The sequence below is a fragment of the Mercenaria mercenaria genome, chromosome 19 (genome assembly GCF_021730395.1).
Source record: "Mercenaria mercenaria strain notata chromosome 19, MADL_Memer_1, whole genome shotgun sequence".
Lineage (NCBI taxonomy): Eukaryota > Metazoa > Mollusca > Bivalvia > Venerida > Veneridae > Mercenaria > Mercenaria mercenaria.
The window spans coordinates 44,137,374-44,156,148 of NC_069379.1; the positions used below are offsets into that span (position 1 = coordinate 44,137,374).

The following is an 18,775-nucleotide window of genomic DNA, read 5'->3' on the forward strand; positions in this document are numbered from 1 at the left end:
TTTGAAAGTGTACTGCCTTCTGAATAGAAAATATTCATTACATGACAAAATATGTCATACATTTTTTTTACTTTATTGTTTTTAATGATACTTGAACAGAAATCAATTATTTATAGCGTAAGATTTATCATTTTGCAATCAGGACTGTAATACTTCGTGCATAGTATTGTTGTCATGGTATTTACTAATTGTTCTTCAGCAAACTCAGCTCTTTTAAATGCTACCAAAACACATGTTTGCAAATTGTTGTCTTATTATGGATCGGATACCTTAATTTAGACATTAGCCTGACTAGTAAGATTATACTGAAAAATTCGATACCAAAGCAGTTAATTTTGAAAAGAACTCATTGTTTCAAGATCCATTAGTGTAACAATACTGTATATTTTCGCTGATTAGACGCATTATTAGGTCATATTTCCAGTTCAAAGAGTAGGGTGGGGGCATCTTATAAGCGTGTACTACAAGAGAATTAAAAGAAAGAAACAAATGTTATTATGAGCTTTAGAATATGATAATACATGTATTTATACAGTGCTTGTATAAAATTATGCAATTAAATTTAGGGTAATTATTGATGTATCCGCTTGTTGCATATTGGTTTATTATTCTCATAACCTTTAGCTTGTTAAATTTCTGAAATGGACTTGACCATCATTCAATTATTGCAACACCATTTATTATTCGAAGGCGTGTTCACTGAAAATTTGCAGACTGAATAGCAAACGGTGCAGACAATCTTGGTCAAAAAGGCAGAATCACTTGCTATTAGCAGGCTACAGGTTAATTATGATCTTTTATGACCACTTGCATTAAGAGTCCTCTTTTCCAATTCCCAATCGTGTAAAGGAAGAACTAAATATGTTTTATGAGACAAGTTTTGCTACAAGTAAGAGGTCACTGCTAAATGCTATTTACACTTTAAGAGAATTTCAGGATTGTCATAAGTTTTATTTCCTAGAATAGACATGAGTACAAGTGTTACTCAAGGGTTTGTTGCTATCGTGCGTTTATACGAAACACAGTATTGTTCTATTTTAACATATAAAGTAATTGTGTTAGTCGGGTTCATTTCATTTTACAAACTAAAAAACATTTCAACCGCTTATTTAGAATAGTCATTATTATGTATAGGTTATTAGATTTAAATCGAGAAATATGCACGAGTTCTGCATCGGAAATATTGCGCGACTCTAGGAGAGCGGTAATATTCCACGAAAGATTGAGTGCACATTTCATGATGCAAATTGAATGCTTTTGTATTACATACGCATATACACTTCAAATTATTATATCAATGATACAAATTTGTTATAAGGACTAAGTAAAATTGAAATTATCATCGATAAAGACCTTTTAATCTCGACGACATAAATGAAACTGACGTCACACTCAATATTAACAATTGAACGTCAATATGGAAAAAATGTCGACATTTTCAGATTCCAATGAAACTTAAAGGAGTTATTAAATTAGTATGTATTATTTTGTCTTATGACGCTTTTCGCAAACTCAATCATAGTTTTAAGCGTATTGTTTCATTCATGCACAGACTGCGATACTGATGCTTTAATGCTCTACACAGTTAAATAAAAACAAATATTTTGAATGTAGAACAGTCCGTGAATATTTTATTTTCATTTCATTCGATCGAAAAATACATTCATGAATGAGATGCGCTTAACACAGAACAACAGCGACATGGTATAGCATATGTCATAAAACAAAATGTATATGTGTTCATACAAAATATACAGACAGCAAATTGTACAGCTAAACTCAAAGAAAAATATATGACATGGCAATATATGTACATACATATGTACTGCAACAAGGAAATGAAATATTACACATACATTTATCAGTCAATTAAAATGAATCACTTGGAAATGAGAAAGTAAACATGTGAACCACATACAATTTGAATCTCACATTTAATTATTACGATTTTTAATTTCTTCTCATCATCATCTTGCTGGATTTCAAGGAAGTGTAACCAAAACTTAAGAAGCTTTCGTAATTCATAGACAGCGGTCTCACTGTCCCTGGTGTCAAGTATTTGCCATTTAGATTGGCATTAAAGCAATTTCTATACCACCAGGCACCGTGGAACGAAACAGCACAGTTGCGAGTTTTACTAGGATCAGCATCGTGATCGTATGTTGTAAAATTCATGCCATTGTGGAATGGACCAAACCTGTACCCGCTGGAAACTGAATATGTAAAGAAACAAGCTAATGTAGCATATCGCTGCATTTATTTCAACAAATATGAAAACGTAAATAAGATTTCAAAATGTACATAATTTTTTTCATATTTTAAAGTACAAAACAACATAAAATACTTTAAATGATTATTGATTCAATACCCAGGATAAGTGTAAAAGTATTGCAGATAGATATATGCTGCTTACATAATTATGACTGTTGGTTCAATACCCAGGATAATTGTAAATGTATTGCAGATAGATATAAGCTGCTGGTTTATTACCCAGGATAACTGTATAAAAATTGCAGATAGATATAAGCTGCTTATATATTACCTTTTAAATGTATTATTTAAATCATCTACGCTTTCCTTACAGTTACAATTACCGGTGAAACAATAGAAAAATATGTAATTCCTTAAAACGTTGAAAGTTTTTAATACTATGTATTTGACCCTTACTGTGAGACAGAATTCAACGAATTGCTTTTTGTTAGTAATTGGATTTACGTGTTTATTCATAAATCATGTCAGAAATAATTTACATCCAATAATTGTAATACGAATGTATCTAGTAATCGTTAAAATGGACATCTTAAAAGGAATCAGTGTATTTCAGATATAATTATAAAGTTACGAAAAGTGCCAAAATGCGAAGGGCTCGTTCGAAATAGCGTCGAATCAAATATACCTGCATGTACAAATTTATTCAGCATACTAACCGATTGTGTTAAGTATGACAAAATTGAAAAAGTTGAAACTTCACAGGTCGCTCAACACCACAAAAACGAAAATGTTGCAGGCTCGTATTGATTGAGCCTGCTCATGGACGGTAGTGGAATACATGCTACCGTCCAAGCCCTGTAGCCCCGGATTGAGCAGAACTCAACATTTACACATGCTACAAGTACTAAAAGCAATTTAGAGACATCCGCAGATGTGTTCATACGTCGGTGCATATGGAACTTTCAATGATACACTAGGTTTCACTCCATGAAAAGCGGCGTATGGTCCCCATGGTCCCCAATTAAAACAATGTCTTGCCCTTAACGAGAAAACAAAGGGCAGAACTAAACAAACTGGAATTTAGAAAGGGTATTTGAGGTTACGGAGCCTGCATATCACAGGAACTGTCAAAAGACAAAAATAAAAAACAGGCACCATATCAAAGGGGTGATTGTACAATACCCAAAGCTATGAAAGCGGGAGTATTGGAACCACCCAGGCCGAAATGTTCAAGCTGAGACACTAAAAAGTACAAATAACACGACAGAAAAGTCGAGCTGAACGATCTGATAAGATTGAAATATAACAGCCCTGACTGAATGTACGGGGGACTTTTTACGGCCACCACATGTCACAAACAACGCTGCTGTAATAATAAAATAAAAACTGTGGAAACTCCACAGATCGCTCAACACAACAAGAATAAAGAAAAATGCTGACATAAGTATACCATTTTATTGATGGAATTCAGTGGTGTATGGAAAAGGTGCAACTACGAATTTATTTCTTTGTCTATGTTCTTCTAGCGTTAAAAATAAACCAGACAAATCCAATTCCGGCTAGTTTTGAACAGTCTTTTACGTGTCTTAATGCCAAACATCCCGAAGGCTAAGCGGTCAGAGTGACCTATTGTGATCGCTCACCGTCCGGCGTCCGTCCGTCCACACTTTCCTTTAAACAACATATCCTCCTAAACCACCATACCAATTTTGATGAAACTTAATAGGGATGATCCTTGGATGGTCTTCTTTACAATTTGTTCAAAGAATTGAATTCCGTACAGAACTCTGGTTTCCATGGCAACCGAAAGGAAAAAAAATAAAAATGTTCTTGTCCGAAACCACAAGGCCTAGGGCTTTGATATTTGGTATGTAGCATCATCTAGTGGGTCTCTACCAAGGTTGTTCAAATTATCCCCCTAGGATCAAATATGGCCCCATCCCGGGGATCACATTGTTTATATAGACTTATATAGGGAAAAAGTTTGAAAATCTTCTTGTCCAAAACCATAAGAGGCTTTGATATTCAGTATATAGCATCATCTAGTGGGCCTCTACAAAGATTGTTCAAATTATTCCCATAGGATGTAATACGGTCCCGCCCTGGGGGTCACATTGTTTCTTTAGACTTATATAGGGAAAATCTTTGAAAATCTTCTTGTCAAAAACAAAAGGGCCTGGGGCTTTGATATTTAGTATGTAGCATCATTTAGTGGGCCTCTACCAAGATTGTTCAAAAGACTCCCCTATGATGAAATATGGCCACGCCCAGGGGGATCTCGTGGTTTCTATAGACTTGTATAGGAAAAAAACTTTAAAAATCTTCTTATCTAAAACCACAAGACCTAGGCTTTTGATATTTGGTTGTAGCATTGCCTTGTGGTCCTCTACCAAGATTGTTCAAATTATTTCCCTCGGGTGAAAAGAGCCCCTGCCCTGGGGTCCCAAGTTTTACGGCGGTGCCCCACTGTGTTCCTTTGTTTGTTCGTTTCGTCTTATGTGTTGGCTTTGTGTGCGTTTGTGTTGTTCGTTTTGTCCTTATGTGTTGGCTTTTGGTGTGTGTGTGTGTGTGTATGTATGTGTGTGTGGTGCACGCGTCTGCGTGCTGGGGGTTTCGTTTTGAGGAGGCTACGTTTTTGGTGCGTGGCATTCCCTGTTTGATATTTTTCTTTGTTTTTTTACATAGACATGTGGGAAAAAACTTTAAAAATCTTCTTGTCTGAAAGTTCAAGCCTATGCCATTAGACATTATGCTGGTATCATTGCCTAGTTGATCTCTAACAAGATTGTTCGAATTATGCCCCTGGGGTGAAAAGAGGCCCCGCCCCAGGGGTCACTTGATATATCAGTTATATAGGAAAAAATACTTCAAATATTATCAGATCATAATTATTTCCTAGACTGTTTAATTATATTTACCTGATGACCCCAAGTGATAAGGAGTCACCCGACTGTGACCTTGACCTACTGACCTACTTTCTTGTTTTTTTAAGATACAGCCTTGAAATTTGGATAATATGTACAGTTTTGCATATTGATCTTAAAACTGACTTTCAGTGACCACGAATGTGACCTACTGACCTACTTTCTTGTTTTTTAAGATACAGCCTTCAGATTTGGATGACATGTACAGTTTTGCACACCGATCTTAAAACTGACTTTTAGTGAATATGACCTACTGTTGGGTAACCTGCGGTTTTCCATTTCTTCTATTTTTATATGCAACGCAAATGTCTTAGGTTTACCATGTCTACTTATACAACATGTCGAAATTGATTTATAAAAGTATTGTAGTATAAATGTCTGATGATATAACGGAAATATGTTCTATCAACTTTATCATTTAAATTCAGGTTAAAGTTATAAAAAGATATAACAAAGTTATAAAAAGATACCGAAATGTCTAGGGTTCTTTTAAAATGGCCAAAAAGATGGACATTTGGAAAGGTCAATCTGGCTAACATTTAAAGCATTTTGAATAATTATCATTCATAACTGAATTAGTGCAGCAGAAAGGTACCTGACGCTAAAATGGTTGTTAAAAATGTTTGAATAAAATTAAATGAATTCAATAAAATCTAAAATATAGAGATGAAAGATACAACATGTATAAATCGTTTTTGCAAAGTCTGCATTTTTTCACATTTCTGTCTAGCATTGTTGCTACAAAGTGGAACACAATGAAACCCGAAACACCGATAAATAGTAATTCACACACCCATTGAATGAAATAAATATAGCATGAATAAAACAATTTTTGTATTCTATACAAACAGGATGACTTTATGTAATGGCGCCGACATTTCTTGTTTTGTCGGTGCTTAGAGCTGTTTCTGAAACGTAAGGAAATTTTCGTAGTTAGCTTGCCTTGTCATCTTGTTTTGGTTGCTAACAATACTTACCTATTTTCCCTGAACGTAATTGACACACCTTGCTTAACAGAAGTTGATGAGAAATGACTGATGTCAAGATAATAATACAAAATAATTAGGATTTTAAAAAGTATAGAAATATAAAGTGGTTAGTAATAATACTGAAATTGTAAATGAAAATAATAAATTATAATACTAACTGCCCGAAGAAGCTATAGTTGATCCAATATGCAGGGTATACGCCGGTCCAGCGGAAAGGGAGAAATTGTCAAATGTTTCAAATCCTGTTGTTCCATTTGCTGCTTCTAAATCGATCCTTAGTTCAGTACGTTCTTGACTCGCCAACTCTTCAATGTACCTCAGACCTAGTTTATATGCGATAAGTACAAATTTGAAAATATACTAAGAAAAAAATTCTTAAAAGCTGATAGAAAACTGGTTATAACTTAATTATCTTAAACTGACAGCTTCATGGCCAATTATCATTCAAACGCAATTTAAAAAAAAACCCTACAGTCCAAATTATTTAGTTAAGAGGAAATAAGTAAGTATTCAAACTTACATCGCAAAAAAATGCCCATATTCTGTTTCGGAGTTTCAGGTCAAACAATTCTTAAGGATCTTTCAACTACATCGAGATCCATTTCAATTCTCAAGTCAATTTCTGTGACATAAATCTATTTGATTGTGAGGTAATAACATTCTTGTAAATTCTGAAAACGTGATAAAATAGAAAATGTTTTGTTGTGACAATGTGATCGATATTTTAATGATCAGAGTAATTAAGAAATGATTTATTCTAAATCGGTCGGTAAGTAAGTAATTTTCCGTAGTAAGTAATTTTCCATCGACAAGCTCAAATAAACCGAGCCTTCAACTTTTCTGTTTATGTTGTGTTAGGCGACCTGCGGTATTCCACTTTTTTATTTTTGTATATAATGCGGTCGGTTTGGTATCAACGGTTTTGAATAAGACGTACATTCTACTCGCAAATATTAAACAAATTATAACAATTGCAAACAGTTATCAGTATTGTGTTTTTAATCAAACATTACTTAGCTATTATTTTGCTTAGGTACATTCTATGCTTCCAGTGGATCTTCATACACTAGAATAGATTTTTATTAACCATTACAACAGTAATATTTAAGTCCCGTGTGGCGGCCGTAAAATGTTCCGCCGTACTGGTCCTTTGAGATCACGGAGTTCATTCAAACCTTCTGTAATAGTGTTCCGCATTAGCCGGTGCCAAGAAGCGAGAGCGGTGTTTCCATTTTCATTACCTCTGATGAAAAGACTGAATAAAACCGTATTATTTTGATAGCTATTACTTTGATTGGTTGTATTCTATACTTCCAAATGATCATCATATAAATTAAATTAGGCGTCGTTCAAAGAAAAGAAAAACATTTTAGATCTCAAGTAATTAATATTCATAGTGATGATAGAGTAACAAATAACAAATTTTAAGAAATTATATGAAGTGAGATGATAACATGTTTGTAGGTATTGGAAATACAATGACTTACATGTGCTCTTTGTGTTAGTATAATATTCTGATGAATACTTTAATAGATAACAATAGCAATTATGAAATAATACATTCCTTACAGTTATTTCTCGTTGAATAAAATTTAACTTATAATATATTCCAAACACTGATTTATTTTCGAATAAAAACGTCCGTGGCCAAGTAGGTCGTTGACAACAAATCACTTGCCCCACATTGACGTAGATGCGAGCTTTGTTGGTGTTGAATTCGTCATGTAAGTAGGCCATTCAGCTGGCTTACGAAAGGTCGGTGGTTCTATCCAGGTACACGTCCATAATGCAATAAAGCACGGAGAGGCATCAGGGATCGTCCTCCGACATCAAAGTTGGAAAGTCGCCACAGTACATATAACTGTATCGGAGCGACGTTGAAAACAACAAAAACAATGAATAAATTTTTTGGAGTTCAGATGCGAAGGAGCAAATCAGTTTTACACATATTATTTAGCTTTGTAGACATAATCAACGGTTATTGAATACATCTTTGAAGATATTCACCAACATTTTACGTTATGTGTGCTTTTCTTCCAGCACGCTGGTATGACGCCTGGCGCTATGATTTAAAAAATTGTGACGTACAAATAATATATATGTTGCATAAAAACACGCAGTTTCAATCTTCATTGTTTAATAGGCAAACACATCGGGTCGTGTTAGAATCAACTGTAAGGCAAAATTTAAACCGCGTTCTTGCATACAAAGTAAGACTTACCAAGCCAGAATTCAGTTTTCAAATTTCCAAATCCTTGCTCATACTCAGAAAAATTTCTGTAAAAATCCATTGATCCATTAAAACGGTACTGGAACATCTACGTGAAAATAAAATAAAAATGAAATTGGCTTTACTTCAACTCTAGATAGAACATTACCACAACATGATAATTTTCAATGTATTTACAACTGTAACATTCAATTAATTGCACCCAAGCAATGAATGCAAGTTTGATAGTATCATTCAAATCTTTAAGTATTGAAAGTTGATAAACATAAATAAGTCGTTTGTTTCTTGCGGAAGAGGTAATGCATTATATAGGGGCCGTTCCGTGACAAAGCCTGTATAGGTGACAGAAATTTGGGACCATAAAATATTGAAAAATTTTAATTTTTAGGATTCCAGCATAAACTTTTTGGCGTGGAATAAGTAGTATGCAAGGAAATGAAAGACAGAAAAGGTCCTTCAAAATATCATGGCACATTTTTGAAATATTCCATCTGGAATTCTGAAGTAACGTCTGATATGTATTAGACAAATGGACGATATGTTGTATTGTTCTACCGCTAGTATACCCGACATAAATGTATAACTAAAATCTAAAGGAAGCTTCACTGAAATATCACCTTATTTTCAGAGTTTGACTTGTATTTCATATGAAGTTTTTTATCCTGTACTGCATAAGTAACTAAAGATTAAAAATCAACAATAATATATTATGTTGGAATTAGTTTATGGTTCTGACGTTATTTCATGTTATAAAACCGGCCTAATAGAATCTTTGAAGTAATACTATTCGCATATTGAAGTCTTACAATGCTGCTTAAAAAAAAATCATCGAAGATAAATAGAGTCGTGGCATTAAGAACGTCATGAATGCAGTATAACGTCCTAGTAAATGGTGTGTATCAGTCATGCCAATTTTACGAAAAATATATTGTATTACTAACTGAACATCTTATTTGAATATTTAGAAACAATTGAAATGGTTTTACTGAAAACTAGCTGAATTATTTTTTTTGGGAGTCATCATGGTCCTTTTATCCATACAACTCTATATTCTCATAGTGCTTGTTTTGTATTATTTACTCTAGATGTAATTCTAATATATAGCTGACATACTGTCCATCCGCCCCCATCTGTGGTCATGTCGCAATATACTTCAATAAGCTGACGGCTTTTCCATGTTCTGATTGTATAAACCCCGTCTTCTTTATTTTCCCCGTACCGTAAAATGTCAAGGCAATCATCTGTTTTTACTAAATATATCAAAATGTTGATTAAGATACTGACAAAACAAAAACAAACAGACCCAATTTGATTCAGTATGTTCATGATGAGAAATGAAATGTTCAATACTCTTCGCATCACTTAGCACTAACTTAGGCGGAACGCTTTTATACAAATACTAGATAGTTATACGTCAACCTTCAGACAAAACTATTGTTTACGCTGAGCGTAATTTAGTTACAGCAATCACGTTATTGCAGACAGGTTGAAATTCGTAAAATCTTCGAGATAAAACAAATAAAAGCGTAAAGTCTGCTTTGTTGTGATACAAGAATTTATTTACAAACTGAAAGTGACATATATTAGGCCAAGACATGAATTTAATGTCTAAACATTTGTTTGAATTAATGTAGCAGTGTGCACATTATTTGATGTGTTAAGTTGAATTTTGATCCATTTTCTACAGATTATTTCTCTATGTATTTTAAATTATACTGAAAAGAAATTGAGTTCATAAGTTTGCAGATGAAATTGTGAAAACACACGTACATGTATTCACGACGGGCCTAAATTGTCCACATGTCATCTTGTAGTAATGCTTCATTAATCCAGTATTATCAGAACGATTTCCGTAATCTTCATGTGGATAGAAAATTGGATGGAATATTCAATTTGTGATGGTTCTTAATTGTTATATAAGGTTAACTTGGTTAAAATGAGTTGTTCTTTGCAAGTAATTAGTTAATGCTAATTTGATTTAGGTCGATGTTGAAGGAAGTTCTACAAATCATGTCAATTACTCCCGAAACCATATTCCTGATTGAATACATCGTCACGAGTGTAAGAGAAGAGAAGGTAGTTTCCTTTTAAATGCTGAATGTCAGGTAAGGGAGCTGCTGCTACCATTTTTCACGTCCTTAGAATGATGCCATCGGGAATTGTCCCCACGACACCCTGTACTCGATGTGGACGCTTTACCACTTTTAATTGCAATGAATTGAAAGTTTCCCCCCTATTCAGATTAGAATTGGAGAACGAATTACATTTACATGTTATCTTCTGTCGTATCGTAAATTTTGCATTTGCCTAACCTGGCATTGAATTAATGACGATTCGGTACGTAGTTATATAGTGTGCTTACTTAACCAGCCGGACAGGCTACATACATTGTAGCACCGGTTTCAGTGGAATTATATTAAAAAAGAATATTGAATAGACTCAATAGTTCCACTAGATCAAAAATAATATTTATAATACATCAAATTCTCCTTTTGAAAATGAATACCATTTGTAAAGAAATAAAGATAAACACTTGCTGAAAACTGTGTTCCACCTTGTTATGCGAAATTTCACCTCTCGCACGCTATTGCAAATGCATCAAAACGAATATGTGTAACTGTTCTTTGAAAATGGTGAGTTTTTAAAGGCGTTTAACTGTCCGGAAGTGGAGCTTCCTTAGGCAGTCCTTTTCCGGAATTCAATGTTTATATCAGTATACTGACACTTGTTTCGTAACGTAATATACGTGTTTTACATGCTGTTCAATTTTCATGTCAAACAACTCTTTCTTTCTATGATTTGGTGTTGTTTGATTTTTGTTTCTCAAGGTCTACTTCGAAACCTTAAGATTGTAAGATAAAGCTGGAAACCGGCTGGTTAAATAGATGGGTCAGAGGCAGTCCAGTTTACATCTTTATATTACAATTGTGAGGCTGAATTACAATGGCTTAAGACGTGATTATGGTAAACCTTTATGTTTTCTATTATATAATTAATTAATTAAAATTGTGTACATGTTAAGATATGGTGGTGTACATATTCAAAATACAAGTTTTGCTATTACAGTTGTAAAAGTTCCTACTTCATCACGGTCTCAATGTAAAAGTTATGTGTTTCTACAACTTCTCCACAGTCGCATAGTTAAAATGATATCGACGGATCTTGACTGGATTTGTAAATATATGTCGCACTTCAGCCGATATGTGTTTGTTTGAAAATGACCGGCTTTTTAATACAGATTATTACAACATCATGTTATCTATTGCAGTTTAAAATGAAAAAAGTAAACTTGCTCTAAAACTCGTTCTCTATAGGAATTATAGAAAGATTTTATTTAGGGACACTTGAAAACAGGGTAGATTTAACATCTTTTACAAAATATTACAAGATAAATGCTATCGTCTATTTGTTACGGATTAGATCTAAAGACCCAACAATCACAGTGGTAAATAACTAGCCATAGGCAATCATTCTAAGAAATTCTGTTTTCTCAGATTTCGGATTTCTCAGATTACACTCAGTCTGTTAAAAATCTTTTTACGCTTGTAGACCAAAGCGTTCTTCAGTTATCAATCGGAAATCATATTCAGCCTCAAAGTCACTGTGACCTTGATCTTTGACCTACTGACCGAAAATAATAGAAATTTGATAAAATCTAGTTAATGTTTAATTTTTTGTTTCGCTTGTTAAGACTCTGATGTTCAAAATCAAAATCAAAATTCTTAATTTTACTCAGTCCAATTTATGCATATAAGACCGTCAAATGAAATAATACGTATTATCCATGCGATAGCTTCAACTCTAAATCACTGTTTTCTGGTATCAACTGATCGCATAAATACCCGATAATCGTTTGCTATTTAGAATATAATTATAGTGCAATTGTGTATAGCGGGACCAAAATTGTCGTTTTTAAAACGGAATTCTCAGATTTCGGCTTTGTCAGAATCTGTAACATTGAAATAAAGAAGGATATATTCAGGAACGACTCATTTGTTCAGTTTGGACAGAAATTCTGTTGTCTTAGATCAACTGTAAACCATATATTTTTATTTTAGATGAAATATGTAAGTTGCAAAAGCGATAACAGATTTCATATATGATCCAGGAAATTAGGGAATGTAATTGTAATAAAATTGTGTCCTAATTTATTGCAAAAGCAATAAATATATCTTTCTCAACAACTTTGTTGATTTGCCTAATGTTTACATTTACATGAGTAGTCAGCTTTCCGTTTATGTTAACATTAGCACTGATATGATGTGTCGCTATTAATCAGTCAGTAAACTCATGCATGCATGCAATAAAATATGGCGGGAAAGGTTTTTAAAAAAATCGTGGTTACCGATTAGTCTATAGGGTATGGCCATAATCAAGAGAAATGAGGTGTTATTTTCGGTGAAGTGTCGATGCAAGTTTACAGAATGTATTCTTTAACACTTTAACATATAGAAATATAGAAAGTACCCTGGTCACAGTAGGTTCCATCGAATCCATCGTTGCACGAGCAGCTGTACTCACCAATACCATCGATACATGTTCCATTACCACACGTAACTGAGCTGCAGTCATCAATATCTTTAATCATAAATATGTTTGTATATTATATTGATTATATGTCTGTTAGGTAATTACACACTAAACGCACAGATAAACGAGATATGTTTGTACAACACGCAAGCCTCGCAATCGGGCCTCGTAATCGCAATGACATTTGTCCTCAGGGGTTATCTAATGACCACAGCCTAAAATCCTTAGAAGTTTGACGCCTGTAGACCAAAGCATTCTTTAATTATAAATAGGAAATCCTTGGTCGTCATACAGACAAGCACAAACGCTAGTGTGCTTCAGTTATAGATGAAAACCAATTTCCAGATCAAGCTCAAGGTGACCATGACCTTACCCATAAAGTTTGAACAACCGAAGTCAAAATCGATAGGGGTCATCTGCCAACCAAATTTGAGGTTCTTGTGCTGCAGCGTTTTTCAAGTATCAAGGTCATGGTGACTTTCGCCTTTGTAAACCTAAAAGCAATAGGGATCTTTTACTGACAAAAGGCAATCGTCCTTTGAAATTTGACGCCTATAGGCCAAAGCGTTCTTCGATTGTCGAGTGGAAACCATTCTCAGTCTCAAATTCACTGTAAGCATGTCCTTTGACCATCTAATCCCAACAAAGATAAAGACAATAATCCTGTCGAGTTAGACTACTGATTGTATTTTGTAGGCTTAGCCATTCTGGTTCATATTAAAGTCAAATTGGTTTTAAGTAAAAGTCCGTATGGAGGATATGTAACAGAAAAATGTTCAGTAAAATATGTAAAGTTCGTTTGTGCACAAATAATATTGAAGAGTCGACTGTATATCGAAATGTTCTGGCGTTTTAAATGATTTAAGCTTGATTTTCTTCAATTTGAACATATTGACGATTTTTGTTTTTAGTGGAACGTTATTGTATCGCGGAAAAAATGCATCTTGAAATAGCGACAGGGGTCAATTGAGTTACTGTAAGCAATTGGACCTTGGACCCAGCCGGTAAATTGGACAGTTAATTATTTTCCTTGGTTCGTTTTTCACAGGGCTACGTATATGTTCCTACAAAGAATTGTTTAGCTACTCTACATGCCTAGAGCTACACGGAATGTCAGTTTCTTACAATATAAAGTTAATGGCTTGTTTATTCAGTTTCTAGTTACCAGTTGTTATTAATATGTTTTGTTAAGCATAATAACACTTTATAGTTTTATGTATGTTTTCTTGTCACAGAATTATAAAGCATTGATTGTTTGTTAACTTAAAGGTAGTTTTGCACGTTCGGGACGAAATTTTTCTACAATGTAGAATTTGATTAAACTCAGATTTTTCAAAACCTCGGAATATACTTAGAAAATTCAGCAAATAAAAAGAATGGGTCGTGTGCTTGATTTTTTTGCTAGACTGATTTGAAAACTTTGGACCTCACGCAATTTTTCATAATTGGAGTCTATGGGAAAATAACAACTTTCAAAACATTTTTGCGAATAGAAATTTTTCTACAACGTAGATTTTAATGAAACTTCTCACAGTCGTAAACAAACATATGGCCTATAATGTGGTGAAATGAAATGTATAGGTGCGTGTGCTTGTTTGTGAGATATTTGACCATGATTAAAATGAACCGCATATTTCAAGCTAATTTTAAGGAGGTAGGTTACCTTGTCACCAGAGTAAATTCAAATTAGTAGAACCGCAACAATTTTTTTTTTTTTTGTATTTCGTGTAATTTAATGTTTCAACTGCTACAATCTCAATTTCGTTTATCTCTGTCCCTTCAATTACATTTTTTATCCAGGTATGAAGTGCATGAACCTTCACAGGTAATACAGAAATATTACCCTATTTTTCTTAAAGTTTAAAGTAACCATGGCAACAGAGATGTTTAAAATAGCGTATATCTTGCTTTTTGTCGTAATTTCTTATAAAAATATTGAATAAAGTTAACTTTTTTGTTAATGTAGCTTAAAAACATATAATTTCTAACATCAGTTATATTTTCGTGTTTTCTGCATTGATTCAAACAAATTTCACAGCTTAAAATACTTACAGCAGTACCCTTCGTTTAGCATTTTTCATGGAAAAATCGTTCAGCATGCTGCTATTATTCTCATAGATACTGTTGAAATGAAAATAAAAAGCCGAATGGGTGTTCCTTAGATAGACCAGTGTCAACGCTTTTGAATTTTACATTTAGATGTTTAGGTCACGGGCTTCGTTTCCATGGTAACATCAATTCAATTCAAGAAACCAAAATTTTCTACTGAAATTTGAACAATTTCAGAGCTTAGTTTTAGTATATAAGTAACAAATTATCAACGGAGACTGAAAAATACGTCTTACAAATCAAACTGCCAGCCTTTGTTTTAAAAATGGCTGTAACAAGTAACCTTTCACCCAACTATATTCCAAATAACATTGGTTACCATCATCGATTTTCTTTCACTGCGCATAACATTTCAATATAACTACATAAAAGAAGCAACATATTGATCAATATTCAGAGCAAAAGACTCATAAAAATATTTCAGCAAATAATGGCTGTTTGGAAATAGTTCAAGTAAGGAAAATGCACAGAATTACGTACTTTCGAAATAAAAACATCAGATCGGAGACAGATTCATGATTTATTTTCAGAAGAATGGATATACAAACACATTAGTATGTCGTAAACGTCGTCGTAAATCGTCACGTTAGCTTCCGGTTGGACATGCGCACATACACATATTAAGGTAATCTACCTCCTCAAGACATTATTTTGAACTATTTAACTTATCAGATGTTTTAATATCATATTTCAACTTTAGAAAGATAGTAACAGTGTCATTGTTATAACTTTACTCACAGGTTGCCATTAATTCATAAAATGATTTTCATTTCCATAAGCCGAATCTAGGCTCTACTCTACGTTTTCCGGATAAATGACTTCCGGTTTATTAAACTACCTTAACACCAACACCACATTGACAAGCTAACAATAGATATAAATCGTTTACAATTTAATTTCCGTTTAACTGTTATGTAAGTGCGAAGCAAGATCAATTGATAATGGTATCATGTATATTTAACGGTTTATGACAAGAGACTCTCTTTTGTTACGGAAAGAAGGGCAGTTGCAGCCAACCCAAATGTTTAAATGAAAACAAATTCTAACGCTAGGTTCTAAACAAATCCATATTATTAGGTAAGAGTTACCGAATGTAGGGGCGGCTTCTGATCTCTCTAAAAACGTCTACTGCTAGGCTGGCTGGTTAACGCAAAAGGGAAGTTTGTTGTTACAAAAAGATTTGATTATAGAGTCATTCAAACAGGCCACACTTTGAGCGATACTGCTATGGCCCACATGTACATACGTAACCTTGCTGAATTGGTATAGCACGTTAACTGACTTATAACTGATTGTCTATGATTAAAAAGAAGAAATTCATAAATAAAACACTATCATCCACATGAAATTCTGGTTCTGATCAATAAAAGTGTATTTTTCTTTTAGTATTTTATCCGGATATATCATAGTAGTCTCCCTTTGTTGTAGAATCACAATTTGCACATATGGATAACATGCTTGAGGAAATGTGTTCTAACGGGTTCATATTTTTGTTTCTTTGTTTATTACCATTCAGAAAATTATTGACGGTCTCTACATTTTTGCGGAAATTATCCCAATGGCCAATAACGTCAAAATAAACAAAATAAAACCACTACCGATACTAATCTGTGCTTGAAAAAATATTTGAGATGCTATAATTTATTAAAGACTCTAAGAAACCTCTAGACTATGTAATGTTTGACAGAAAATACTGCCAACAATTCAATGACGTGTTATGAAAATTCATGGACCGTTCTGCAGATTTCACTTTCTTAGCCTTAAGGTAGCTATACACCAGCTTTCTGATATTTCATAATCAATCAATTTCTACTTTTTTCAAATAACGAGAATTTTTTTTTTACCCAAGTTACTTTTAAAATGAACATCTTAGTAATACTTACTATGTTCGCAAAAACGTCCTGTATAACCATACAGACATGTGCAATCAAACTTTTCCCCTTCTGATATGCAGATACCGGCATGACATGGTCGAGACTGGCAAACATCTGTATTAATTTAATATTGTATCATAAATAGAATTTCATTTATAATAAGAACTAATAATATATAAAACAAACATTGATTTTCGCGGAAAAATTGTTTGGAGTTCAGATTCTCAGAAATTGTATTATGAGGGGCAGACTAGACGACAAACAATATTTTTATCCAAGAGCAGGTCATTGTCTCAGATTAACACGTGAATAAGGACTATCATAGTCATCACGTAGACAAGGTACGCGTTTTTATATATATTGTCCAGTTTAAATGTTCCTTGCTTAATAGGGAAAATAAATCAATTTAAATTACAAAAATATTTATTTATTGTGCTTTTCAAGCGAAATGTTTTCTCCATTATCAACGTTTTCTTCATTAACAAAGCATGAATTCACTCCGATAAGATACATATAACCGTGTATTTTACGTCTCATAAAACAGACTAAGGTACAAAATGACTAAAATATTTTCTTTGCTTAGAATATATCCTCGCACACAATTCTTAATCAAATTTAGTATTTTCTGTGACTAGATAACTCAATAAAACATATCCTACCACAATTGTGGTTTTCACACGACGCGATATCAATGGGGTTTCCATAACAATATCTTCCAAAAGGAGACGGTGTTGGATTTGAGCAAGTCCTTGACCTTGTTCTGAAACCACTACCGCAGTCAGCACTACAGTTACTCCACATCTGCCAGTTTTCCCAGCTTCCATCTTTGTTGCAGTGAAATGAATATAAAATAAAAATTACATTTGTATTTGATGGTTATAGATATATAAAACAACCTTACCTAACGAGACAACTAATTCTAACATCTTATGCAAACAAATAAAGCAGAAATTGACTAACCCTAATCCTAACCCTACGAAATTACTCTGTTCTAACTGATTTAACTTATTAAAGTACTTCCGGAAACACCAGTTAGAGAACAGAAACAAGATCTTTTTGTTATTAGACAGGTGGGTTTTTTTGCCTTGCCCGCGAATACCCGCGAATGTGCCCTTATATAATTTTAGTAGCAGCTACTTGATCATAAAAATTATGCGTTTTAAAAACATCACATCATTTATAGCAAAAGCTTCATCTAAAAATAGCTTCCTCATAATTTAAAGCAATATTTAGACGTTTAAAACACATATCTTCAAAACTATAGGAGCTCACCTGTTTTAGTAGTAGAAGCGGAAAGAATGATAACGCCAGTAAGTGTCCCAATGACTGTTGCCGACAGAAAAATGAGAAACATATATATCATTTTCTTCCCTGAAATAACTTTACATCGCTTCGTGTCAACTTCCTGAATTGATTTTCTCTTTTCTAATGCCTGATATAACTCGCACTCCTTAGTTGTCTGTAGCGATTCATACACATCAGTCTTTATATCCGTTTCTTTGACAATACCTTCTTCTATATTATTGTCATTTTTTGTGAAACTTTCATTCATATATAGAGCAGCCATAATCAAAATTTTAAAGCTTTAAGTTTTCATGTAAATATTGATCTAAAGTGACTTAAACTTTCCTTCCTGTTACACTTGTTGTACTTCAAGTGGTAGGCCTTTTATCACAACATCCAACTTCATATATGTTATAATTTGAATATGCACTGACTGAGTGGGAAGTGTATGGTTATTTGGTGGTATCTAAATAATTTCAACTGGGATGAATACGAAAAAAATTTGTTTAATTACTATGGGTAATCAACACCGCGGTCACATGTCCAGCTGTAGAATATCTGTGGCAGAAGTGCAAGTTCATAGTGTCGGTGAACAATCTGTCAAAAGATTGATATGTGAAGTGT

The 18,775-nt window shown here is 33.5% G+C and overlaps 1 protein-coding gene across 1 annotated transcript; it reads right to left on the minus strand.

Moving 5' to 3' along the window:
• Positions 1 to 1,330: 1,330 nt before the first annotated feature.
• On the minus strand, positions 1,331 to 18,491 carry LOC123542214 (uncharacterized). Its single transcript, XM_053531888.1, has 8 exons — positions 18,140 to 18,491; positions 17,527 to 17,691; positions 16,877 to 16,981; positions 12,822 to 12,932; positions 9,468 to 9,604; positions 8,346 to 8,442; positions 6,283 to 6,447; positions 1,331 to 2,213 (listed from the first exon to the last, which is right to left on the minus strand). The coding sequence occupies exons 1-8, from the start codon at positions 18,432 to 18,434 to the stop codon at positions 1,951 to 1,953; spliced, it is 1,338 nt and encodes a 445-aa protein (XP_053387863.1). The 5' UTR covers positions 18,435 to 18,491; the 3' UTR covers positions 1,331 to 1,950.
• Positions 18,492 to 18,775: the final 284 nt, after the last annotated feature.

Excerpts from the sequence above, each read along its gene's own strand:
- LOC123542214 (XM_053531888.1), bottom strand. The coding sequence starts at position 18,434 with ATGGCTGCTCTATATATGAATGAAAGTTTCACAAAAAATGACAATAAT. Across the intron at positions 17,692-18,139 it reads CGCTTCTACTACTAAAACAG|ATGGAAGCTGGGAAAACTGG; the intron begins GTGAGCTCCTAT and ends ACTGCAACAAAG. Across the intron at positions 8,443-9,467 it reads CAGATGGGGGCGGATGGACA|ATGTTCCAGTACCGTTTTAA; the intron begins GTATGTCAGCTA and ends ATTTTCACGTAG.